We start from the raw sequence: 27,637 nt of genomic DNA, 5'->3' as shown, positions 1-27,637 counted from the left end.
ATTGCAATCTTCATGTTGTCAACACCGTCCGCATCAGAACTGGAAACAGAAATGTGATCGTGTACGATCATCAAATATACTTAATGTGCCAACAACGTAGAGGGTGACAACCTTTTGTGCGCAAGATAAATTCCTTTCTGCAATGGTAGCAAAAGGTGTGTGTGCGCGCATGCGCGTGTGCACCTTAGAGGGAACATTGGAGAACATCAAATTTCCATAGGGATCTTTTCCTCCGCTTTCCATAGGGATTGCTGTCTCTGTGACTCCCTTGTCCACCCATCCCTTCCCAATGATTTCCATCCTGGCACTTATCCCTGCAGGCGGGGCAAATGCCACACCTGCCTTGCATGTCTTTCCTCGCCACCAATCAGGTCCCAAAACAGTACTTCCAGGTGCTTAGGGACATGAATGGCTGTGAGTTTTGTCAAAGTCAGCCACTGTATCCAGTGCTCCGGGTGTGGCCCCATCTATATTGGCGAGATCCAATGTAAACTGAAGGACGCTTTGTTGCTCACCTCCACTTTGCCCACGAGGCAGGATTTCCTGATGACCACTCACTTCAATTCAACTTCCCATTCCCATTCCATCATGGCCTTCTCTACTGCCATGATGAAGACACATTAAGGTCAAAGAAACGACACCCCATATTCTGTCTGGGTAGACTCCAACTTGAACATTGATTTTGTTAATGGTCCACTCTCCTCTTCTGTCAGCCCCTTCAGGAAAAAATTAGGCTGCACACCCATTTTTTTCCTAAATCAGATGCTTGAAGAATGAAAACAAAATAGAAAATAGTTGCAGTCCACAGCAAGACAGGTAGCGTTTGAATCATTTCCAGGTGAGGTCATTGATGAGGAACATGAAGTCTGTTCCTCACAGATCCTGATGGGCCTGCTGTGTTTCTTATGTATTTCCTGTGTATAGAAAGGTTCCAAAACCAAATATCTGATTAAACAAAGAGATCCTGGCTCTATTTGTTTCGTAAATTAGAGGAGCAGCTCCTCACATTCAGCCAGGGCAGCCTGCAAACTGGCGACATGGACATCGAATACTCAAACTTCCTATAGTCGCTCCCACAGCGACCTGGACGATACCTCTTCCCACCCTGTTACTTGTAAAACACCATCCCCTTCTCTCAATTCCTAGTTCTCTGCAGCATCTGCTCTCAGGATGAGGGTTTTCATTCCAGTACTAAGGAGATGTCCTCCTTCAAAGAAAGGGGCTTCCCTTCCTCCACCACCAGCTTTGCCCTCAGCCACATCTCTTCCATTTCGGGCACGCCTGCCCTCACCCCACCCTCCCGCCACCCCGCCAGGGATAGTGTTTCTTGTGTCCTCGCCTACCACCACATCCAGCACATAATCCTCCGTAATTTCTGCCATCTCCAATGGGATCTCACCACCAAGCACATCTTTCCTTCCCACCTCCCACTTTCTTTTTCCACAGTGATTTCTACAATACCCTCTTGTTCATTTGTCCCTCCTGGCACTAGCCTTGCAAGCAGACCAAATGCTACACCTGCGTCTACCCCTCCTCCCTCACTACCATTCAGGGCCCCTTCCAGGTGAGGCGACACTTCACCTGCAAGTCTGTTCGGGTCATTTACTGTGTCTGGTGCTCCCGGTGTGGTGTCCTGTACATCAGTGATACCTGACATCGATTGGCAGATCGCTTCACCAAGCACTTATGATCCATCTGCCAGAAAAAGTGGGAACTCCCAGTGGCCACTTCCCATTCCCATTCCAAAATGTCAGGCCATGGCCTCCTCTACTATCGCGATGGGACCACACTCTGGTTGGAAGAGCAGCACCTAATATACCATCTTAGTAATCTTGAACCTGATGGCCGGAACATCAAGTTCTCGAACTTCGGGTAATGCCATCCAACCCCCCCCCCCCCCCGCAACGTCACCATTCCCATTTCCCTCTCCCAAGTTAACTCCTAACCTGCACATTGCCTCCCTCTAGTGCTCCTCCCCTTCCCTTTCTTCCAGGGCTGCCTGTCCTCTCCTATCAGATTTCCACTTCTCAAGCCCTTCATCTCTTTCACCAATCAACTTCCCAGCTCTTTACTTCACCCCTCTCTCCTTTCAGGTTTCACCTATCACCCTCTGCCTTGTATTGATTCCTGGCCTCCCCCACCTTCTTATCATGACGTCATCTCTTTTTCTCCAGTTTTGATGGAAGTGTCTCGGTCCAAAACATCGACTGTTTACTCTTTTCAATAGATGCTGCCTGACCTGCTGAGTTCCTCCAGCATTTTGAGTGTTGCTGCTGAATCCACAGTGTTTTTGTGACGTTGACGGATGCCGTTAACACATTAAAATCAATGGATCGATAATTCTCATATCATGTTTATTTCATTCTCCACACATGTATATTTACACTGACCTACTGGTGACGCCTGTCCCGGGACCCGACCTGTCTACAGACCCGAAGCAGAACCGGAGCAGATTCTCAGCCACTGGTATTCATATCCAATCCCGAAGAAAGGATAAAGTTTCCCCGTGAATTTATTCCCAGTGAAGGTGTGGAGATGGGACCTGGTCTCCGCGTTGTAAAATGAAACTGTCCCGGACTCGTAACTGAGATAAACTCCCACCCTCCTGGGGATGGGACAGTCAAGGAGACGGAACCCAGGGGAGGTGAGAACCCACAACACGTGATCAATCCGCCTGATGATCCAGAAACCGGTCTCCGGACTCTGTGTGACCCGTCGCTTCCTCTCCACAGACTCTGCGGCGACACCCAGATCCCACCATCGATTCGCTGTCACCTCCACCTCCCAGTAATGCCTCCCCAATATGAATCCCTCCGATCCCAGCACACAAACCCAGTTTGTGAACCTCGTCCCAGTGTCAGGGAGATCCCTCTGGGTCTCGGTCCGTCGCATACCCTTCCGATCCTCAGACACATCGAGCGCCGGATGCGCCGTTTCCACATCCAGGGTGACAGAGACTGGGGGGAGAAGCAGAGAATTAGAGAGTCCCCGGAGATCGGGGGAGACTCGGGCAGCGCGGCCCCGGGATCGGGGGGAGACTCGGACAGCGCGGCCCCGGGATCGGGGGGAGACTCGGGCAGCGCGTCCCTGGGATCGGGGGGAGACGGGCAGCGCGGCCCCGGGGATCGGGGGGAGTCTCGGGCAGCGCGGCCCCGGGGATCGGGGGAGACTCGGGCAGCGCGGCCCCGGGGATCGGGGGAGACTCGGGCAGCGCGGCCCCGGGGATCGGGGGGGAGACGGGCAGCGCGGCCCCGGGATCGGGGGGAAGACTCGGGCAGCGCGGCCCGGGATCGGGGGGAGACTCGGGCAGTGCGGCCCTGGGACCGGGGGGAGACTCGGGCAGCGCGTCCCCGGGATCGGGGGGAGACTCGGGCAGCACTGCCCCGGGATCGGGGGGAGACTCGGGCAGTGCGGCCCTGGGACCGGGGGGAGACTCGGGCAGCGCGTCCCCGGGGATCGGGGGGGAGACTCGGGCAGCGCGGCCCCGGGGATCGGGGGGGGAGACTCGGGCAGCACTGCCCCGGGATCGGGGGGAAGACTCGGGCAGCGCGGCCCCGGGATCGGGGGGAGACTTGGGCAGTGCGGCCCTGGGACCAGGGGACAGTTCGCTGTGTCTCATCTCAAGGTCGGCTGGTGCCGCAGTGAGATCAGCGCCGGGCTCAAGAACGGAGGTTCTCGAGTTCGATCCAGTGACAGACCGCTCCCAAGCGTGCTCTCCATCCGTGCCGGGTTGATGTCGAGCTCGCAACTCAACCTTGTATAAAAAAACACTGCTACCTCCAGTTTAAAATCCCACGCAGAATATTGTGGAGGATCAAATACCCAAAACCCAAGGCACATCTAGGTGGCTGACAGAAAACTTCCCTGGGATTGTACCCGATTACCGCGGGTGGACAACCAGTATCTTCCAGAGGTTTTTCCACCGGGAAAGAGTGGAATTTTCACAATCAACACACACAAAATACCAGAGGATATCCTTGTGTCAAGCAGCATATGTGCCGGGAGATGGGCAGTCGGTGTTGAGACCATTCCCAATGAATGCAAAGAAAGACGGGAGATAGCCAGTGGAAACAGGTGTGTGGAAAGAATGGAGCTACAACTGGATCCAGATGAAGATGGGGTGAAGAAATTCTGGAGGCATTTTCAGAGGAGGTCTGGGACGCTTTTTGGCCGAATTCATTCGTGCTACCCAAGTTGTCTTGATGAACTGATCCCATTTGACCACATTTACCCATTATTCCTCCAGCTGAGTCAATCAAGTGTGGCCTTTGCTATTAGGTAAGGTAAAGTATCTAGTAACTGTCTAGCTAGTATCTAGTCCTGATGAAGGGTCTCGGCCCGACACATAAACAGCGCTTCTCCCTATAGATGCTGCCTGTTCCACTAGCATTTTGTCTGTGTATCTAGTAACTTTCTCGTTTTGTTCTTATTTCTTCATTCCTCCTCTGTTAGGGCGTAGTAGTGCAGTGAGAATGGTTCCTGAGCAGTGTTTTGTACTGTGTGGGAGGTGGGAGATTTGGGAGACCTCCAGTCTGCAGCTCCTGAGAGAATGAATGAATGACCTTCAGTGACCTTCAGTTCATACAGGGAGATACAGGGAGGGCATAACTCCCATGTTACAGTAGGCAGGTAACTGGGTTAGCATCAGGAAAAGGAAAGAAATGAACAGCCAGTGCAGGGTACACTTGTGACCATTCCCCTCAACCATAAATATACAACATTAGATCTGCTGAGGGGGACAAACTACCGGGGGGGAAAGCCACCTTGACTGGGTCTCTGTCATGAATCTGGTGCTGTGGCTCAGAAGAACAGAGAGGGGAAGATGGCTGTATAGGAGATTCCATAGTCAGAGGAACAGAGACAAGATTCTGTGGATGTTCAGATAGTATGTTGCCTCCCTGGTGCCAGGTTCGGAGATAACTTGGTTTGTATCCATGATATACTCAAGGGTGAGGATGAGCAGCCACAAGTTTAGGTACATATTGGCACCATTGACATAGTGAGGAACAACATTTTAGGGAGTTAGTAGAAAGCTGAGATACAGGGTAGTAACTTCTGGACTGCTGCCTGTGCCACATGCCAGTCAGGGTAAGAATAGGGTGATTTGGCCAGTGAAGGCGTGGCTGATGAACTGGTGCAGGGGCAAAGGTTCAGATTAATGGATCATTGGGATCCCTTCTGGAGAAGGTACAAAGTGTACAAAAGGGATGGGTTACACCTGAACCCGAGGGGGTCCAATATCCTTCTGGGCAGGTTTGCTGGAGCTGTTTAAACTAATTCGCCAGGGGATGGGAACCACAGTGCTAGTGCTAAAGATGAGGTTTACAAACAGAGGCAGTGTGTTGTGAGACTCCTAGCCAGGAGAGGCTGATGATAGGGCAATCTTGCAGTCAACAGGTTGAGTTGCAATGTAAAAAGTGGACAAGAACTCCAGCACATCCTCTTCTTAATGTCTATGTACTCAATCTTTTCAATCCACTGTAAGTCAGCCCTACAATCACCAAAAACCTTTTCCATACTGAATACTGAAGCAAAGTATTCATTAAGTACCTCTGCTATCTTCTCCCACTCCATACACACTTTTCCACTGTCATACTTGATTGGTCCTATTCTCTCATGTCTAATCCTCTTGCACTTAACATACTTGTAGAACGTCTTGGGGAATTCCCCTAGTCCTGTCCACCAAGGCCTTCTCATAGGCCCTTCTGGCACTCCTAAATTCTTTCTTGAGCTCCTTCCAGCTAGCCCTTTAATCTTCTAGATCTCTATCATTACCTAGCTTTTTGAACCTTTTGTAAGCTCTTCTTTTCTTCTTGATTAGATTTACAATAGCCTTTGTACACCACAGTTCCTGTACACTACCATCCTTTCCATGTCTCATTGGAGCATACCTATTCAGAACTCCATGCAAATATCCCCTGAACATTTGCCACATTTCTTCCATACATTTCCCTGAGAACATCTGTTTCCAATTTATGCTTCCAATTTCCTGCCTGATAGCCTCATGTTTCCCCTTACTCCAATTAAACACCTTCCTAACTTGTCTGTTCCTGATCCCTCCAATGCTCTAGTAAAGGAGGTAGAATTGTGATCACTATCTCCAAAATGCTCTCCCACTGAGAGATCTGACACCTGACCAGGTTCATTTCCCAATACCAGATCAAGTACAGCCTCTCCTCTTGTAGGCTTGTCTACATATTGAATCAGAAAACCTCCTTGAACGCACCTAACAAACTCCACCCCATCTAATCTCCTCGTTCTAGGGACATGCCAATTGATATTAGGGAAATTTGGGAAAATCTCCCACTGCGACCACCCTGTTATTATTACACCTTTCCAGAATCTGTCTCCCTATCTACTTGATGTCCCTGTTACTTTTGGGCGGCTTATTAAAAACACCCAGTAGAGTTATTGACCCCTTCCTGTTCCAAACTTCCACGCACAGAGACTCTGTAGACAATCCCTCCATATCTTCCTCCTTTTCTACAGCTGTGACACTATCTCTGATCAACAGTCCCACACCCCCACTCCTTTTGCCTCCCTCCCTGTCCTTTCTGAAACATCTAAAGCCTGGCACATGAAGTAACCATTCCTACCCTGAGCTATCCTAGTCTCTGTAATGGCCACAACATCATATCTCCAAGTACTGTTCCACGCTCCAAGCTCATTTGCTTTGTTCATAATACTCCTTGCATTAAAATAGACACATCTCAAACCATCATTCTGAGCACATCCCCTCTCTATCAACTGCCTATCCTCTCTCTCGGACCGTCTACAAGCTTTCCCTATTTGTGAGCCAACCACCTCTTCCTCAGTCTCTTCAGTTTGGTTCCCACCCCCCAGCAATCCGAGTATAAACTCTCACCAATAGCCTTAGCAAACCTCCCCGCCAGGATATTGATCCCCCTGGGATTCAAGTGCAACCCGTCCTTTTTATACAGGTCACTCTTGCCCCAGAAGAGGTCCCAGTTATCAAGAAATCTGAATCCCTGCCCCCTGCTCCAATCCCTCAGCCACACATTTATCCTCCACCTCACTCTATTCCTATACTCACTGTCATGTGGCACAGGCAGTAATCCTGAGATTACTACCTTTGTAGTCCTGCTTCTCAACTTCCTTCCTAACCCCCTGTAGTCTGCTTTCAGGACCTCCTCCCTTTTCCTGCCTATGTCGTTGGTACCAATGTGTACCACGTCCTCTGGCTTTTCTCCTTCTCACTTCAGGGTATCTTGGACATGATCAGAAACATCCCGGACCCTGGCACCTGGGAGGCAATCTACCATCCGTGCTTTTTCCTACATTCACAAAATCGCCTGACTGACCCAGGCAGATTGGGAAAATTAGGTTGGTGCTGTATTCCAGAAGGGGGAATTTCTAAAGTGATTGTGAGATGGCTTTTTAGAACACCTCATAGTAGAGACCACTCAGGAATCAGTTATTCTGGATTGGGTGTGGTGCAATGAATCAGAATTGATTACAGAGTTTAAGGTAAAAGAAACCTTCCAGGCAAGTGATCATTATATGATCGAATTCACCCTGAAATTTGAGAACCAAAGTTAGATATACTAGTATTACAGTGGTGTAAAGGGAATTACAGAGGCATGAGAGAGGAGTTGGCCAGATTTGATTAGAAAAGAACACTGGCAGGGATGATGGCAGAGCAGTAATGGCTGAAATTTCTGAAAGCAATTCATAAGGCACAGTATATCCCACAGAGGAAAAAAGTACTCTAAAGGAAATATAAAACAACTATGGTTAACAAGAGAAGTCAATGCCAATATACAAGCTAAAGAGAGGGCATATAGCAGAGCAAAAATTAATGGGAAGTTAGAGGATCAGGAAGCTTTTAGAAACCAACAGAACTAAAAAAGTCATTAAAACATCATTAAGAAGGAAACCATGGAATACAAAATTAAGCTAGCCAACAATATTAAAGAGGGTACCAGAAGTTTCTTTAGATACATAAAGTGTAAAAGAGAAATGAAACTGGATATTGGACCACTGGAAAATGATGCTAGGAAAGAAGTAATGGGAGGTGGATAAACTGAATAAGTATTTTGCATCATCTTCATTGTGAAAGACACTAGCAGTAATATGGTATTTTCATTGTGTCAAAGGGCATGAAGTGTGTAAAGTTACCATTACTAGGGAGAAGGTTCTCGGTAAAGTAAAAGGTTTGAAGGTAGATAAGACACCTGGACCAGATGGTGTACACCCCAGAGTTCTGAAAGTGGTGGCTGAAGAAGGTTGTGGAGCCATTAATAATCATCTTTAAAGAATCTCTAGAGTCTGGAATCGTACTGGAATACGGGAAAATTGCAAATGCCACTCCACCTTTCAAGAAAGGAGGCAGGCAGAAGAAAAGAACATAAGAGATAGGAGCAGGAGTAGGCCAATCGGCCCCTCAAACCTGCTCCACCATTCAACAAGATCATGGCTGATCCAATCTTAACCAATCTTAAAGGACGGTGGGTGAGTCTAAGATCAGAGGACATGGCCTCAGAATAGAGGGGTCTTTTAGAAAAGAGATGAGGAGGAATTTCTTTAGCCAGAGAGTGTTGAATATGTGAAATTCTTTGAGACTTGTGGCTGTGGAAGCCAAGACCTTACGAACATTTAAGGCAAAGGTTGATAGATTTTTGATTGGTCAGGACATGAAAGGATACAGGAGAAGGCAGAAGACTGAGGCTGAGAGGAAAAATGGAGCAGCCATTATGAAATAGCAGAGCAGATTCCTTGGGCCAAATAGCCTAATTCTGCTCCTATATATTTTAGTGTTATGGTCTAAACCTTTCCTACCCATGTCCAACTCCAGATGTCTATTAAATCAATGTAACTACACCCATATCTACAGAGTTCTCTGGCAACCTCTTTGGTGAGAAAGTCCCAGCCTATCCAGATTCTCCTTATAACCCAAACATTGTAATCTCGGTAACATCCTCATAGTTTAATGGCATCCTTCCTATAGCAAGGTAACCAGAACTGTACACAGTCCTCCAATCAGTGCCTTGTACAGACATAACATCGCAGTACACTGACTGATATAGGTAATCACCTTCTGGTCTGTCTGTTCTACATCATCCCCCAGGGCCCCACCTATTGCTGTGTAAATCCTGTCCCAGTTTGCCTTCCCAAAAAGCATGTTTCTCTGAATTGAAATCCATTTGCCATTCTATGGTTCACTGGTCCAGATGATCAAAGTCCTGTTATAATCTTGGAAAAATCACGAGCACCATGGTAACACAGCAGATTGTGAATTGCTGTTACACCTCGAGGCATTCAGGAGTTTGGTGTTCAATTCCAGTGCTGTCTGTAAAGAGGATGTACGTTCTCCCCATGAACATGTGGGTTTCCTCCGGGTGATGTAGATTTCTCCTACAGAACAAAGACATACCCGGTAGTCACCTAATTGGTTAAATTGTCCTCTTTCAAGGCACGGAAGGAGACTGACCTAATGCTGGCCAATGGAATGAGTGTAGATGGGTGGATTGTAAATTGGTTAGCACAGAGTTGATGGGTAGAAAGGCCTGTTTCTGTGTTGTTAGACAATGACTCTGTGACTTTAAATGAACTGAATGACTGAGATCCCACAGCCTCCGGTGCAGGGAATTCCAGATACCCCATCCTCTGAGGGTCCACCCCATCCTGAGACAGTGACCCCTGACCTTCGACCCCTCAGTCAAGGGAAACATCCTCCCTGCATCCTGTCTGTTGAGTCTGGAAAGAAGTTTGTGATTTCCTGAGATCTCCTCTCATTCCTCTGAACAGAGAACATAAAACAGTACAGTACAGGAACAGGTCCTTCATTCAAAATGACAGCGACTGAATGATGCTGACATCAATTCCTCTTTGGTACCACATTCCAAAAACCTCAATCTCTTAATCCTTCAAAATTTTATCTAACTCCACCTTAAACATATCCAATAATCAGGCCTCACAGAGTCTTCTGGAGGAACTCAGTGGGTTAAGCAAGACCTGTGAGAGGAAAGGGACGGTCAACATTTCGGATTGAAACCCTACATCAGGACTAAGAGTGGAGAAGGGAGATGGCCAATATACAGAGGAGGAGGGGAGTGATGAGACAGGAGTCTGAGGTGACTGTGGACTGAGGAGGGGTGAAAAATGGTTGGCAGGTTGTTCCAGGCAGGGGAGGGGTGAGGGTGTGGGCTGGAGTGGGCGACCGTGATGAAGTCAGACACAGAGGATAAAGTGAGAGGGTGATGGAACAAGGAGGGTGTGTGAAGGAATCTCATCAATAAAGGAGGCGATAATGGGGAACATTAGGAGAGAGATGAATGGCAGATGGACCAGGGTGAGATGCGTGCAGGTGAACTGTTAATGCAGTTTTAATTTTGTTTTATGAAATCATCATTGAAAATGATGCTTCTGTTATGTTTGTACAAAATTTCATTCAGTTCCCCACAAGCCCACCTCCACCACCCCATCACCCACATTCCACTCTCAGTCCTGATCCAGGGATTCAGCCCATTCAGGATCAACGTGATCATTGATATCTGGAGTCACAGCAGATGACAGAGGCCATTTATGTATTTCCCAGGGAGACAGGTATGGGAGTTGGGGAATTAAAGCAAATGAGTCATTACGTCTTGGAACGTATCCATATTACAAAGGAGGATTGTAGATTGGATTCACAGTTGGCTTGGCCACAGAATACAGAGGGCTCTGGTGGAGGAGTGTTACTCTGTCTGGACGTCTGTGATGAATAGTATGGCACAGAGTTCAATGCTGGTCACTCTGTTATTGAGTAACATACTGTATGTGGGCTACAAGATAAAAAAAATGTGCTAGAAATCCAAGCAACAGAAAAAAATTGCTGGAGGAACTCAGCAGGCCAAGCAGCATCTAAAGCAGGCATGTGCAAACTACAGCCCGCGGGCCATATGCGGCCTGTTAAGCTTTTTAATCCGGCCCGCAGAACTTGATGAAATTATATTAATAAACCTTGTTAACGTTTTTTCCCCGCAATTCTGGCGTTTTCCCAATAGATGACGCACTCTATATGCATTGACCGTTGTTGAGGTGCAGCGTATTACTCCACATTTGCGCTTTACTTTGTGACCTTGTGACGACCCATTTCCTGGCACATCCGAACCGGCTCACAATTAGCCAGCGTACCGGCTAAGGGAGATAGCCTGCGGGGATTTGCGAGCACAGAGCTCCGCATATTGGCGGACTGTTCTGTCATTGTTGAGTTTTGGCACAGGGGACAATTGAATAAGAAGGAGCAGGACAAGTAGACCTGCATCTCCTACCGTTTTTGAAATAAAGACAGTCAGGAGGAGAGTGATGATGATAATATCTTGAAGGATAACAGAATTTTCAGTGCTTTAAAATAATAACTTACTAGTAAAAAAAGCTGTATTTTATTCATTTAATTTTCAGTGTTTTAAAAGACATTTCAATAAATAGCTAAATACCATGGGACTTCAAAGACAGATATTTTGTTGTAATGCATTTGTTCATTTTCAATTGAAATTAAAGCACATGTTTTCTACATATCCCATGATATTTTATTTTCTCTTATGAGGTGTATTACCAAAACACTCGTCCATCTGCACCTGGTCCGGCCCCCCTGTCAAATTTTAGAACCCTTTGTGGCCCTCAAGTCAAAAAGTTTGCCCACCCCTGATCTAAAGAGTACAGTTGAAGTTTCAAGCCGAGACCTTTCATCATCACTGGAAAAAAAAGGATTGGAAGTTAGAACAAGGAGGTGGTTAGAAGGGAGCAAGAAGTGCAAGGTAGCAGGTGATAGGTGAAACTGGGAGAGGGGAAGTGTGAAGTAAAGAGCTGAGGAGTCGATTGGTAAAAGAGGTAAAGGCTGGAGAAGGGGGAATCTGATAGGAGGGGGCATAAGTCCATGGAAGAAAGGGAAGTGGGAGGAGTGCCAGAGGGAGGTGATGAGCAGGTAAGGAGATAAGCAGAGAGGGGGAAATGGGACTAGGAATGGTGATGGAGAGGGAGACATTACCAGAACTTCAAGAAACCGATGTTCATGCCATCGGCTTAGAAGTTACCCAGACAGAATACAAGGTGTTGCTCCTCCTGCCAGAGTGTGGCCTCATCACAGCAGTAGAGAAGGCATGGACTGAGAATGGGAAGTAGAATTGAAATGGGTGGATCCCACGAGATCCCACATTTTTCTGTTAAGTGCTTGGTGAAGCAGTCTCCCAATCTACAGGAGGCCACCAGGATGACCCCAACAGACTCACAGGTGAAGTGTCGCCTCATCTGGAAGGATCTCTGGGGAAAGTTGGGGGGGGGGGGAGGAGGAAGACATGCTTCCTGGTGGGATACCTTTGAGGATGGTGGAAGTTATGGAGAGTTATGTGCTGGATGTGGAGACTGGTGGAGTGGTTGGTAAGGGCAAGAGGAAGCCTATCCCTGGTGAGTAGGCGGGAGAATGGGGTGACGGCAGACATGCGAGAAATGGAAGAGATCCGTTTGAAGGCAGCATGGATGGGGGAGGAAGGGCAGTGCTTTCTGTGAAGGAGGAGGACACTTCCTTTGTTTTGGAATGAGAACCCTGATCCTTAGAGCAGATGTGGTGGAGACAGAGGAATTGAGAGTGACTGTGTGCAGGTAGCTCTGAACCAGAGAGTTTATAAAAGATCAGTAGATAAACTGTCTCTAGAGACAGAGACTGAGAAGGGGAGAGGGCTGTCAGAGGTGGACCAGGTAAATTTGACACCGGGGTGGAAGTTGGAGGCAAAGCTGATGAAGTTGACGAGCTCAGCATGGGCCCAGGAAGCAGCACCAATGCAGTCGTCGATGTAGCGTTGGAAAAGTTGGGGAGTGACACCAGTGTAGGTTTGGAACATAGACTGTTCCACTTAGCTGACAAACAGGCAGGCATAGCTGGGACCCAACCAAGTGCCCATGTCTACCTTTTGCTTGAAGGAAGTGGGAGGGGCCAAAGGGGAAATGATCGTGAGTGAAGACAAGTTCCACCAGTCAGTGGTGGTGGAGGAGAACTGGTTGGGTCTGTTATCTAGAAAGAAGCAAACAGCTTTAAGGCCCTCCTGATAGGGTTAGAGGTGTATAGGGACTGGATGATCAGGGCCAGGTGGGTGGGAGTAAGATGGAGTCTCCGTAGACCCAAGAGCTGACGGTGGGACCTGAGATACACGGGATTGCAGAGTGGTGGTGGGGGAAGGGGAGACTGAGGTTCCAGCGCAATGTGTAAAGTCGGTCAAGATCCAGGCAGTTGGAACCTACATTGACGGCGGTGGAGTCCGGGTTCTGAATCTGCTCAAGATTATTAGAACTGTTGAGGTCGGCAGTAGGGATTGCTGTCTGGGGAGATACATGGCTTCCAGCTCTGGAGACAGCAGGTTCTGTGGTCTGTATGTGGACAATCTTCCGATCCTTGCCCCTACATATATGTGGGCTGTACACTTACAATGATATAAATTTGGTGGAGTTCTGGATAGCAGGAATGTTGTTGAAGGATACCGTACAACATAGAACAGTTGGAGATCTGGATGGAAAAATGCCTGATGGAGTTCAAGTTGGACAAGTGAGAGAGGATACATTTTGGAAAGTTAAATGTGTGGGAAATTATAGAGCAGACGACAGGACTCCAGGAGGGTTGATGACAGAGAGATATCAGGTCCAAGTGCACAGCTCCCTCAAGTGGCAACACAAGTGTAGAGTGTGGTCAGGGAGGTGTAGGACAAGTTTGTTTCGTGGTATTGAATTTGGAAGTTGGCAAGTCCTGATGCAGCTGTATGAAACTTTGGTAAGGTCTCATTTGAAGTGTTGTGGAGACCACAAGAGACTACAGATGCAGGACTCTGATGCAGGGTCTCCAGCTGAAACTTTGTCTCTGCAGATGCTACCTGACCTGCTGAGTTCTTCCAGCAGCTTGTTTTTCGATTTGGAGTAAATAACAATATAAAATATACTTTGTCCCAGTAGGAATATCTACAACTGGTGTCATCCCAAAGTCACCACACATTAGCATTAAACAATTAGGCCTGCACAGCAATATTTATGTAAATCTCCAGAAAGCAACATTACTAAACCAAACTAGAATAGTCTGAAAGCTACTAGCAATTGCTAAATTGATACCTCTGAGAAAGATCTAAAAATACAATGATAAGAATAATAATAGGAAGAGTTTATTTACGGAGCAATTTTCATACAAATGATGTAACTCAAAGTGCTTTATAAATTTGGTGGAGTTCTGGATAGCAGGAATGTTGTTGAAGGATACCGTACAACATAGAACAGTTGGAGATCTGGATGGAGACACGGCTGATGGAGTTTAACCTGGACAAGTGAGAGAGGGTACATTTTGGAAAGTAAAATATGAGCAGATTAAAAAGTAAATTATAGAGCAGACGACAGGACCCCAGGAGCGTTGATGACAGAGGGATATCAGGTCCAAGAGCACAGCTCCCTCAAGTGGCAACACAAGTGTACAGCATGATCAGGCTTGTTTCATGGCATTGAATTTGGAAGTTCGCAAGTCCTGATGCAGCTGTATGAAACTTTGGTAAGGTCTCATTTGAAGTGTTGTGGAGACCACAAGAGACTACAGATGCAGGACTCTGATACAGGGTCTCCACCTGAAACTTTGTCTCTGCAGATGCTACCTGACCTGCTGAGTTCCTCCAGCAGCTTGTTTTTGAATTTGGAGTAAAAATAGTAACAATATAAAATATACATTGTCCCGCTGGCAATAGCTGCAACTGGTATCATCCCAAAGTCACCACACAATTAGGTTTACATTAGACAATTAGGTTTACACAGCAATATTTATGTAGATCTCCAGAAAGTGGCATTACTAAACCAAACTAGAATCGTCTGAAAGCTACTAGCAATTGCTAAGTTGGCTATTCCTGTACCTCTGAGAAAGATCTAAAAATACAATGATAAGAATAATAATAGGAAGAATTTACTTATGGAGCAATTTTCATACAAATGATGTAACTCAAAGTGCTTTACAATGGAATAAAGTGCAAACCTGAAACATGTTAGTTAACCACCAAATAAATAGGACTATCGAGAAAATGGATACAACAGCAATGTTAATGAGCCATTTCGACAGACCCAGGAACAGGCAGGGAATGGAGGGATATAGAATGTAGGCAGACGGGTGGGATTAGTTTAATTTAGCTTCACAGACACAGTGGGGAATGGTTTGAAATGAATATTTGCCATCTGAAGATCATAGAAACCAAAGAATTAAAGAAAATAAATCGGGAAATGACATCTTCAAACATATTATGTTACAAAATGGGAAGTGCTGGTGAAATCTTGACCAATGTTGGTTGGGGTGTCGGCTCAGACTGACGATATTTCAATGTGGTGGTTTGGTTATAACAGTGAGCACACGATACCAGCAGGGGGCAGACCTGGAGGGACTTGTGTTTATCTTTCTGACAATACTGGTCACCTCACTGATACAAGCTTTATTTTATTTTATTTTATTTTGTGATACAGTGTGGATCAGGCCCTTCTGGCCCAAACAGCCTCACTTAACACTAACCTAATCACAGGACAATTTACAATGACCAATTAATCTACCAACTGCTACATCTCTGGACCACCTGGAGCAAACTCATGCAGTCAAGGGAGAATGTACAAACTCCTTACAGACGGCGTCAGAATTAAACTCTGAGTTCTGACACCCCGAGATGGGAAAGCTTCACAATAAGCAGTGCGCTATTGTGCCTGCGCTTTATTCCCTTTAGTGTCAGTAAGTGAATAATAATTCTCCAGCTTAAGCAGTAGGTTTAACACTCGAGTCCTGTCAGGTTGTACAGTTTGGATGGGACCAGGATTCAGTGGTTCATCTAACAGTCCCATGTACTGGTTGTATTGTGACCCTGTGTCGGTGTGTTCAGGGGTCTGACATCTCCAGCTGACCATCTGACAGTGACATTTCCCAGGATTGATACTGGAATAAAACTACAGTTCCCCTTCAGCTCATTATAACAGCCAATCTTTGTTTCTAATTTTAATTAATTGTGTCCCATAAACAAGGAAAAATAAATCAGTGTAAGTTTTACCTCGATTAATGGAATCAAGTGTTTCTCTCAACGTTGTGTTCAGAAAATAGGGATGATCAAATTGTTCAACCGGCAGGGCACCGTCTGTCACTGACAATTGTTGATAATCATCAGTAATTCTGCAAATATAAAATTTTTGATTATAAACTGCAATGTTGAACTATTTTACAAATCCATACAGAGATTCAGTAAAGAACATGTCCTACCTCCTCTTCCGACGAGCTGCCTCCTGAAATAAATAAAATATAAATCTGAATAGACTGAGACTTACTGCATACATCTGGAATTTCATCCAAATTATTACATGGTGTTGAAAATTCCCACTCCTACAGTCATGCATGAATAATACAGAACCACAGGGTAAATTGGAAGGAGTACTTCTGAAAATTAGACCATAACTGAGAGGATGAAATTTACAGGAGAGACTGGACAGGTTGTGCATTTTTATCGGGATGTGATGTCAGGGAAAGTCAGTTGGAGGAATTTAAGGTTCTGAATGGATTTGATGGGGTGGGAGTGGAGAAAATACTTCTGCTTGTGTGGAGACCAAAAGTCAAAGATAAAACATCAGTTGGTCATTAATAAATGCCACAAGAAATGTAGTGAAAAGAATGTGGAACCCACGGCCACAGGAATGGCCAACGTGGAATAGCAGAGACTGAATGTAATGGGGAAGCTGGATAAACATGAGGGAACATGGAGTTCGGGCCACTGTTACTGGGTGTGGTGAGTAGGTGGGAGGAGGCTTGTGCAATATGCAAGTTGGTAGGAGCAGATGGACTGAAAGGCCAGCCAATGATAGGGAATGGGATTTAATCCCGTGTAATCCCATATCTGAAAACACAAAGAAACAGAAAGAAGAGAAAATCTGCAGACGCTGAAAATCCGAGCAACACACACAAAATGCTGGATGAACTCAGCAGGCCAGGCAGCATCTACAGAAAAAAGCAGAGTCAATGTTTCAGGCCAAAGCCCTTCGGCAGGACAGAAGGATTTCGACCCAAAATGTTAACTGTACTTTTTTCCATAGATGCTGCCTGGCCTGCTGAGTTCCTCCAGAATTTTGTGTGTAATACAAGGAAACAGTGTAGGTTTCCCAGAGCACCAATAGGAAACAGCAGAGGGCATATGTACAAAATTAAGGGAGGGAAGTTTAAGGGAGATATCAGGAGTAAGTTTTTTACACAGAGGGTTGTGAGTTCCTGCAATGACTTACCAGGGATGGTGGTGGAGGCTAAACCATTAGGAATATTTAAGAGCCTTTTGGACAGGCACATGGATGAAAGAAAAATGGAGGCTTATGGGGTAGTGTGGGTTTAGTACTTTTTTTTAAAAGGATTATATGGGTCAGCACAACATGGAGGGCTGAAGGGCCTGTACTGTGCTGTAGTGTTCTATGGTTCTATGGTTTCCCTTAAAGTTCCAATCTAAGGGAAAGTGGATTTACCTGTCGATTATAAATCTGCTGTGTGGGTCACATTCTGGATTTGGTCCTTTGCTCTAACTGATTGACAGAAAGACCCTCATCCACAGCACCAAACACACTCACAGTGTGACTGGAACTGGATTTTAATGTGAGTTTCAGGGATAATTGATATGGGAATTAAGGAAACAATCACCAGTTCAGTGTTACATTCAGAGTAACTCATTCATAAGAATAATATAGACTGTCCTCTGATGTACAGACACTGTGGACGTCCAGTTTTGGAGACAATGGTCCTGAACTTTGAAGCATATATCTGTCTTAAATCAGTTTACACCCATTTCTAAATGTCACAGTTACCTCAAACATATTGATCCCAATTTTGTCTGCTTTTATAAAAACAAATTGAAATATAATCTCTCACCTTGAGAAATATCACACGCTCTTTTTGATCCATCTGTTCCTGTAACCTTGAGATCTCCTCTTGAATAGAATTTAAATTTACTTGTATCTTTCGAAGATTTTTCTCCATTGGATTTAAAATCCTCTCCTCTTCTTCCTGGAGATCTCTAAGTTTGTGCTGCCCTTTCTCAGTGAGAATCTGGTGCAGTTCAACCAACTGCAATTTGACGTGGGATTGAAGGATGTGTGACTGTTCCTGTCCGATGAAAGGTGAAGATTAATTTACTATATTGCTTTGTTGTATTTTCTTCTGACATGGAAGGTGGCTGTTCAGCCCATGAAATCTATATTGTTCCTCAGAGCAATCACATCAATCCCATTTCATGTTTTCCTGAATGCTGTTCCTCACATGCCCATTTTCCACCTGATTCACATACCCCATCTCAAAGTCAAAGTTCATTGTAAATTTATTATCAAAGTACATATACTGTATGTCACCATGTACAAACCTGAGGTTCCCTTTCTTGCAGGTAATCACAGTAAATGCAAGAAACACAGTAGAATCATTGAAAGACGGCACCCAACAGGACAGACTACAGCCAATATGCAAAGAAAAATAAACAAACAGTACAAATACAAAAAGGAAGAGAGGAAAAAAAGTAATAATCATAATACTAAATAAGCAATAAATATCAAGAACATGAGCTGAAATGGGAACGGTTCAGTATAGGGCGAGTGAAGTTATCCTCTTGGGTTAAAGAGCCTGATGGTTGAGGGGTAATAACTGTTCCTGAACCTGGTGGTGAGGGTCCTGAAGTTTCTGTACCTTGTTCCTGATGGCAACAGCAAGTAGAGTGCATGGCCTGGATGGCTGGGGTCCCTGATGATGGATGCTGCTGTTCTGTGACAGCGTTACATGTTGATGTGCTAGTGTGGGAGGCTTTACCAGTGATGGACTGGATGGTATCCATTACTTTATCATAGCTTTTCCACACAAGCACTGGTGTTTCCATACCAGGCTGTGATGCATCCCGTCAATATAATCTCCACTACACATCCAGAGATGTTTGTCAAAATTTTAGATGTCGTGCTGAATTTTCACAAACTTCTCAGCAAGCAGAGGTGCTACATGCTTTCTTCGCAAAGGCATTTAAGTGCTGGGCCCAGGACAGGTCTTCTGAAATAATAACACCTTGGAATTTTATATTACTGACGCTCTCTAGCTCTGATACACCATTGGGGACTGGCTCATGGACCTCCATTTGCATCCTCCTGGTCAATATTCACCTTGCTGATATTGAGGGACAGGTTGTTGCTGTGGCACCACTCAACCATATTTTCCATCTCCCTCCTATTTCCTGATTCGTCACGACCCTTGATTTGGTCAATGACAGTGATATCAGAAAACTGAACTATAGCATTGAAGTTGCGCTTAGACTCCCAGTCATAAGTACAATGTGAGTAGAGCAGAGGGTGAAGCACACAGCCTTTGGGGCTCCTGCGCTGAGTGAAACTGTGGAGATGTTTTTGCCAATCTGAACTGACTGAGGTCTGAAAATTGAGGATTCAGTCAGACAATGAGGCCTAGTACTGGAAGCTTATTGATTAATTTTGAGGGGGCAATAGTTTTGAATGCCGCACTGTAGTCAGTGAATTGCATCCTGATGTATGCATCTTAATTGTCGAGATGTTCCAGGGTTGAGTGAAGAGCCAGTGAAATAGCATCTGCTGTTGACTTGTTGTGATGGTAGGCAAATTGAAGTAAATCCAAATTGCTTCTCAAGCAGGAGTGAATATGTTTCATCAGCAACCTCTCAAAGCACTTTATCTCAGTGGATGTAAGTGCCATTGAGTGATAGTCATTGAGGCAGGTTCCCTGTTCTTCTTCGTTACTGGCCAAGCCTGCTTGAAGCAAATGGATACAACAGACTACGGAAGTGAGGGGTTAAAGATATTGGTGAACACTCCAGTCAGTTGATTAGCACAGGTCTTTAGGATTCAGCCAGGTACACCACCCAGGCCAGATGCTTTCCGTGGGTTGACCCTCTGGAAGGATACTCTCATGTAAGCCTCAGAGACTGAAATGGCAGGATCACTGGGGGCTGTGGGAGTTCATGAAAATACTTCCATATTTTGATGTTCAAAATGAGCATGAAAAGCATTGATATCATCTTGGAGTGAATTTCTGTTGTCACGTATGTATTTTGGTTTCACTTTGTAAGAGATGTCATCATCCAATCCCTACCACAGCTAGCAAGCATCCTTCAATGATTCAAGTTTGGTCCAGAATTGATATTTTGCAAGTTAGAGGGCTTTCCGGAAACTACACCTGGACCTCTTATATTTAACTTGGTAGCCCTACCTGAATCCCACTGATCTGGTTCATCCAGGATAGCTGGTTAGGGAAAATTCTGAATGATTTTGAAGGACAACTCATTTACAACTGCTTTTATAAAGTCTGTAATAGCTGTGATGCATTCATTCAGATTGTTCCATGAGTCCTTGAACACGGCACAGCCTATTGACTCGAAGCAATTGTGTAGCCACTCCTCAGCCTCCCACAACTACCCCCGTGTTGTCCTTATCTCTGGAGTCTTGCTCTTTAGCCTCTCCTGGACACACATAAGTGGAGGACAGCTAAGTGATCAGATTTCCTGAAATGCAGTCTAGGCATGGAATGACAAGGTTTCCTAAACATAGTGTAACAATATTCAGGAGTGTTGGAACCCCTGGGGGTATAGGTAACACATTGATGATAATTAGGCAGAGTTTCCTCCAAACAAGCCTGACTGAATCCACAACAATTATTTGAAATGCATCAGGATAGACTGTTTCCTGTTTGCTAATTGAGACACTCAATACATCGAGTGTTTTTTTAATATCTACTTTTGGTGGTATGTAAACTGTGGTCAGGATCAGAGAACTCTCTTGGTAAGTAGAACAGTCAGCACATAACCATCAGGAGTTCCAGCTCATGGGAACAAGAGCGTGACAAGCCCACTGCATTGAGCATCACAAAGAGTTTGTCATGAAAAACAGACACCCATCTTTTGCTTTGTCCAAATTAGCAGTCTTGTCCATGTAGTGAATCAAGATCTTACCAACATATCTGGTGTGTGTGGAGTGAGCCAAGTCTCCATGAAACACAGAACACAGCAATTCCTCATTTCCCTCTGATGCACCAATATGTCCTGAGATCCACAGTCTTGTTCTCCACTGACTACAAATTTGCTGACAAGAGCTGGCAGAGGGAGTTTCATTCCTCTGCATTTAAGTCTTGATTGGGGTGCGCCCTTTCTCCATCTCTTCTAGCCACAGTGATGTACCTTCATCTACTTAAATGTGCAGTAATTGCATATTTGAGAGTTAAGTCCATGAGTCCTTCAGAGGATCATGAAATCGCTAATTCATGAAGACAGCTCAAAAGCACATCGCTTAAAATGGAAATTACAGGCTACAGTTTGCAGGACAGTAATACATAGAACATAGAAAACCTACAGCAAAATACTGGACCTTTGGCCCAAAATGCTGTGCCAAAAGTGTACTTACTTTAGAAATTCACTCAATTTACCCATCGTGCTCTGTTTTTCTAAGCTCCATGTACCTTTCCAGAAGTCTCTAAAAAGACCCTATCGTATCTGCCTCCACCACAATCGCCAGCAGCCCATCCCATGCACTCACAACTCTCAATATAAAACAACTTACCCCTGACATCTCCTCTGTACCTACTTCCAAGCAGTTTGTTTATGCCCTGGGAAAAACCTCTGACTATCCACACGATCAATGCCTCTCATCATCACATACAACTCTATCAGGTCACCTCTCACCCTCTGTTGCTCCAAGGAGAAAAGGCCAAGTTCACTCAACCTATTCTCATAAGGCATCCTCCCCAAACCAGACCACATCCTTATAAATCTCCTCTTCACCCTTTCTATGGTTTCCACATCCTTCCTGTAGTGAGGTGACCAGAAATGAGCACAGTACTCCAAGCGGGGTCTGACCAGGGACCTATATAGCTGTAACATTACCTCTCAGCTCTTGAACTCAATCCCATAGTTGAGAAGGCCAATACACCATATGCCTTCTTGACCACACAGTCAACATGCACAGCAGCTTTGAGTGTCCTGTAGATTCAAACCCCAAGATCTCTCCGAACCTCCACACTGCCAAGAGTCTTACCGTCAATACTATATTCTGCCATCATACTTGACCTACCAAAATGAACCACCTCACACTAACCTGGGTTGAACTCCGATTTCCTGAGCTATCTCTGCTCCCTTTCTTGAATAAAGGAACAACACTTGCAGACCTCCAATCCTCTGGAACCTTTCCCATCCCCACCAATGATGCAAAGAGTCAGCAATCTCTTTCCTTGCTTCCCACAGTAGCCTGGGGTATATCTCGTCTGGTCACAGTGTCTTATCCAACTTGATATTTTCCAAATGCTTTAGCACATTCTTTTTTTCTGCTGTACATTTCCCTGAGAACATCTGCTTCCAAATTATGCTTCCCAGTTCCTGATAGATCCATATTTTCCCTGCTCCGATTACATGCTTTTCTAACTTGTCTGTTCCTATCCCTCTCCAATTCTATGATAAAGGAGATAGATTTGTGATCACTATCTACAAAATGCTCTCCCACTGAGAGACCTGACACCTGACCAGGTTCATTTTCCAATACCAGATCAAATACAGGCTCTCTTCGTTTAGGCTTATCTATATATTGTGTCAGGAAACCTTCCGGAACATACCTGACAAACTCAACCCCATCCAAACCCCTTGCTCTAGGGAGATGCTAATCAATATGGTGGAAATTAAAATCTTCCATCATGACAACTCTGTCATTACTGCACCGTTCCAGAATCCGTCTCCCTATCTGCTCCTCGACGTCCCTGTTGCTATTGGGTAGTCTATAAAATATCACCCAGTAGAGATATTGATCCCTTCCTGTTTCTAACTTCCACCCACAGAGAATAGACAATCCCTCCATGACTTTGTCCTTTTCTGCAGCTGTTACACTATCTCTGATCAGCTGTGCCACACCCCACCTCTTTTGCCTCCCTCCATGTCCTTTCTGAAACATCTAAAGCCTGGCACTCTAAGTAGCCATTCTTGCCCCTGAGCTATCCTAGTCTCTATAATGGCTACAACATCATAGCTCCAAGTACTGATCCACACTCTAAACTCATCTGCTTTGTTCATGATACTCCTTGTATTAAAATAGATACATCTCAAACCATCAGTTTGAGCGCATCCATTCTCTATCTATCCTCCCCTTCACTCTGCTTGCCAGCTTTCTCTATATGTGAGCCAACTGCCCCTTTCCCCGTCTCTTCAGTTCGGTTCTCACCCCTCCCAGCAATTCTAGTTTAAACTCTCCCCAATAGCCTTAGCAAACCTCCCTGCCAGGATATTGGTCCCCCTCGGATTTAAATGCAAGCCGTCCTTTTGGTACAGGTCACGCCTGCCCTGAAAGAGGTCCCAATGATCCAGAAATCTGAATCCCTGCCTCCTGCTCCAATCCCTCAGCCACACATTTATCCTTGACCTCACTCTATTCCTATTCTCACTGTTGTGAGGGAGCAATTCCAAGATTACTTCCTTTGAGGTCCTGTTTCTCAGCTTCCTTTCCAACTCCCTGTAGATTGTTTTCAGGACCTCCTCCCTTTTTCTAGCAACATTGTTAGTACTAATATCTACTATGACCTATGGCTGTTCACCTTCCCATTTCAGGATACTGTGGACACGATCTGAAACATCCCAGATCCTGGCACCCGGGAGGCAAGCATCCATCAGAGTTTCTTTCCTGAATCTGTGGAATCGCCTGTCTGACCCACTAACTATAGAGTCCCCTATCACTGCTGCCATCCTCTTCCTTTCCATATCCTATTTGAGCCACAGGTACAGGCTCTGAGCCAGAGGCTGTTTCTCCCAGGTAGGCTCCCCCCCTCAATAGTACTTATTGTTAAGGGGTACAGCCATTGGGGTACTCTCTAGTATCTGACTCTTGCCTTTCCCTCTCCTGACTGTTACCCACTTATCTGTCTTTGGAGGTCCCGGTGTGACGACTTGCCTATAGCTCCTCTCTATCACCTCCTGACTTTCCCTGACCAGATGAAGGTCATCGAGCTGCATCTCCAGTTCCCTAACCCAGTCCCTAAGGAGCAGCAGCTCGATGCTCCTGGCACAGATGTGGCCGCCTGGGAGGCTGGGAGTCTCCCGAACATCCCAATCTGACACCCAGTGCAGAACACCAGCCTCGCAGACATACTTCCTGTTCCGATTCTTTACCAGTAACTTGCCTCGACCTGTTATCACTGAAGCCCCATTGAGCCAAAGCCTACTCTGACTCCTGTTCTGTAAAGCATTCTTCTTTTAAAGCTCTTCCCTCTGGTCTAATTCACTGACATCCACGCACCTATGCAGTCGTACTTCAGTCAAACTACTGCACGAGGAAATCTGCAGATGCTGGAAATTCAAACAACACACACAAAATGCTAGTGGGACGCAACAGGCCAGGCAGCATCTAAAGGAAGAAGCACAGTCGACGTTTTGGGCCGAGACCCTTTGTCAGGACCTAACGGAGAAAAGCAATTGTAAGAGATTTGAAAGTGGGAGGGGGAGGGGGAGACCCGAAATGATAGGACAAGACAGGAGGGGGAGGGATAAAGCTAAGAGCCAAGGCTGGAGAAAGGGGAGTATCATAGGACGGAAGGCCTTGGAAGGAAGAAAGGAGGAGGGGAGCACCAGAGGAAGATGGAGAACAGGCAAGGAGCTATTGTGAGAGGGAAAGAGAAAGAAAAAAAAATAATAATCAGGGATGGGGTAAGAAGGGGAGGAAGGGCATTAACGTAAGTTAGAAAAATCAATGTTCATGCCATCAGGTTGGAGGCTACCCAGATGGAATATAAGGAGTTGTTCCTCCAACCTGAATGTAGCTTCATCTCAACAGTAAAGGAGACCATGGATTGACATATTGGAATGTGAATGGGACGTGGAATTAAAAGGTGTGGCCACTGGGAGATCAACATATAATTCTCCATAACTTCTGCCATCTCTAACGGGATTCCACCACCAAGCACATCTTTCTCTCCCCTCAACTTTCTGCTTTCCATAGGAATCGCTCCCTACATGACTCCCTTATCCGTTCGCCTCCCCCCACCATCCCTTCTCACCGATCTCCTTTCTGGCACTTGTCCTTGTAAGTGGAACAAGTGCTACACCTGCCCTTACACTTCCTCCCTCACCACCATTCAGGGCCCCAGACAATCCTTCCAGGTGAGGCGACACTTCACCTGTGAGTCGGCTGGTGTGGTATACTGCGTCTGGTGCTCCCGGTGTGGCCTTTTATATATTGGTGAGACCCGACGCAGACTGGGAGACCCTTTCGCTGAACACCTTCACTTGGTCCGCCAGAGAAAGCAAGATCTCCTACCTGATGGCATGAACATTGATTTCTCTAACTTCAGTTAATGCCCCCCCTTCTTACCCCATCCCTAATTTTCAATTTTTATTTTTTTTTCTTTCTCTTTCCCTCTCACAATCACTCTTTACCTGTTCTCCATCTCCCTCTGGTGCTCCTCTCCCCCTTTCTTTCTCCCTAGGCCTCCCGTCTCCTGATCCTTTCCCTTCTCCACTCTTGTATCCCTTTTGCCAATCAACTTTCCAGCTCTTAGCTTCATCCCTCCCCTTCCTGTCTTCAACTATCATTTCAGATTTCCCCTTCCCTTCCCATTTTCAAATCTCTTACTATCTCTTTTTTCCGTTAGACCTGACAAAGGGTCTCGGCCAGAAACGTCGACAGTACTTCTTCCTGTAGATGCTGCCTGGCCTGCTGTGTTCCACCAGCAACTTGTGAGTGCTGTTTGAAGAAAAAACGCTCTCCTTTTAAATTCTTCCCACCGAAGAAATATACAGCATATTTAGATTTTTTTTTCAGCAGCCGGCAGGACGTTGCTGAGGTTTTGAAGCAGTCATCAGGGTTAATTACAGGAAGCAATTAGCCATTCAACCAACATGCCCTTGGGATGTCACTGAAATTGTCGTGCTCACAGGGAGAACGTGCAAACACCAGGGAGACAGCACCAGAGGTTATGACTGAACACAGGGCACTGCAGCTGCAGTACTCTGCTTTTTGCATTAAAGAGAACAAAACTACTCAACAATACTGGAAATAATATTCAGGAAGCCTCACCCGAACTCCGGAAATCCTCTCTTTCTGTTCCTTCTCCATTTCCTCTAGGTCTGATTTCCTTTTAGTGAGAAAGTCGAAGGAAGATTTAACCCGATCCTGGGAATTAAAGAGTGAATAGATTAGACAAAAATAAAACCCGACTCAACATAAACAGACGATCGAAAGCGGGTTATTCTGACCTTGTATAGTTCAGTGGCTTCTTCAATCGGCAAGAAGTTGTGAGACTTGTGTTCCAGTGCATCTCTACAGATCAGGCAGATCAGTTTCCCGTCCGTCTCACAAAACAGCTTCAGTTCTTCCCCATGTTTTTCACAGTGAAGTTTACTTTCCTTCTCTTTCGGATTCAGGTTTAGTTTTCGAGCTTTCTCGGACAGATTTGCTAAGGCCCGATTGACCCTGAGGGTGCGGCCCGCAAACTCCTCTCTACATTCCGGGCAGGAGTTTCTCTCCTCCCTTTCCCAACACCGTGTGATACAGGAGCGGCAGAAGTTGTGTCCACACTCCAGTATAACCGGATCGCTGAAGAAATCCAGGCAGACGGGGCAGATTACCTCCTCGGTTAAACTCTCAATCTGTCCTTTTGCAGCCATGTCCACTTCCTCTACCAGATTCAGTATACGTACTTTCACTTTCGGGGAGCTTCGGATCCCATGCAGTTTTGCGATTGTTCCACTACGCGCGCTGCAGTCTTAGGGAACGAACATTGTTTTTGCAAGTGCTCAATGGGAAGGAGTTACGGCCATTTCCACATCAGGGTGGGATCAGAAACAAGTTAAACAGCCGGAGAGAATAGCATAGCTCGGTTTAACGCAGGGCTGAAAGGGGCCTGTCCTGAAGAGAGAGACAGAAAGACGGAGTTGATATTCCAGTTGAAGGATCTCGATCCGAACTTTCGACTGTCTATTTCCTTCCACAGATGCTGCCTGACCCGCTGAGTCCCTTCAGCATCTCGGTTATTTACCTATCCATTTTTTTCTTTCTCTCTCTCTCTCTCTCTCTCCCTCTCCCTCCCTCTCCCCCTCCCTCTCTCTCTCTCTCTCCCTCCATCCATCCATTTATTCAGATCGAGGACTAAAGAGAGTCAGACTAGCAGGTAATGCTATAAAATTGGGGATGTGAGGAGGATGTTGTGTTGGGAGGAGAGAGATGCAGGGCGATGGCCGACATGTAGCTTTAAGGGAAAGTGCAGGACATAAAATTATCTGAGACAGGGTAGGAAAAAAATCAAATTTTCAGCGGAGTCTGATTTTCACCGCCCTTCCTGTGAAGAAGCATTCTGGCTTTTCCCCCATGACTGCCTCGGTTCCAATGGAAGGTCTTGTTTCCCTCTCACTGGGCTCTGCCCACAAGTTAAATTATTTTCTAGAAATAAAAGTTATTCATAATAAAATATTCACAAGAATATTGTAAACTGTTTCCTACCTTTACCTAAGAATTTACATAGTTATTGCATTACGCAGTTTTCTATTTCATTCATCAAAACCAATTGGGCTGCAGTAACTCATGTGACCTCCAGGGATCGTTCACAACTGCATTAATTGAGGGGCTTCCTCTCCCAAACCGGCCACTCTCTGTCCAGTAG

At 45.7% G+C, this 27,637-nt stretch overlaps 2 protein-coding genes across 2 annotated transcripts in view; both read right to left on the bottom strand.

Annotated features, from left to right (window-relative positions):
• Nucleotides 1-2,097: 2,097 nt before the first annotated feature.
• On the bottom strand, nucleotides 2,098-26,769 carry LOC132394668 (zinc-binding protein A33-like). The gene is made up of 6 exons (XM_059971032.1): nucleotides 26,235-26,769; nucleotides 26,056-26,151; nucleotides 17,885-18,118; nucleotides 16,244-16,266; nucleotides 16,038-16,156; nucleotides 2,098-2,957 (listed from the first exon to the last, which is right to left on the bottom strand). Exons 1-6 carry the CDS (start codon nucleotides 26,643-26,645, stop codon nucleotides 2,425-2,427), a joined length of 1,416 nt encoding a protein of 471 aa, XP_059827015.1. The 5' UTR covers nucleotides 26,646-26,769; the 3' UTR covers nucleotides 2,098-2,424.
• The window catches only part of LOC132394671 (zinc-binding protein A33-like), a 103,171-nt gene continuing 102,281 nt past the window's right edge, over nucleotides 26,748-27,637 (bottom strand). The window contains exon 7 of the mRNA XM_059971039.1: nucleotides 26,748-26,886. The gene's annotated coding sequence lies outside the window, so the exon portion shown is untranslated. The remainder of the gene's footprint in view (nucleotides 26,887-27,637) is intronic.

This window comes from Hypanus sabinus, chromosome 5 (assembly GCF_030144855.1).
Source record: "Hypanus sabinus isolate sHypSab1 chromosome 5, sHypSab1.hap1, whole genome shotgun sequence".
Lineage (NCBI taxonomy): Eukaryota > Metazoa > Chordata > Chondrichthyes > Myliobatiformes > Dasyatidae > Hypanus > Hypanus sabinus.
Note: the sequence above shows the minus strand (reverse complement) of the source record. Positions and strands in the feature narration are given on the sequence as shown.

Bases quoted from the DNA above. Each gene is read 5' to 3' on its own strand.
- LOC132394668 (XM_059971032.1), bottom strand. From the start codon at position 26,645: ATGGCTGCAAAAGGACAGATTGAGAGTTTAACCGAGGAGGTAATCTGC. The intron at 16,267-17,884 runs GTGAGAGATTAT...TATTTATTTCAG, and splicing joins AGCGTGTGATATTTCTCAAG to GAGGCAGCTCGTCGGAAGAG. The intron at 16,157-16,243 runs GTAGGACATGTT...TTATATTTGCAG, and splicing joins GCAGCTCGTCGGAAGAGGAG to AATTACTGATGATTATCAAC.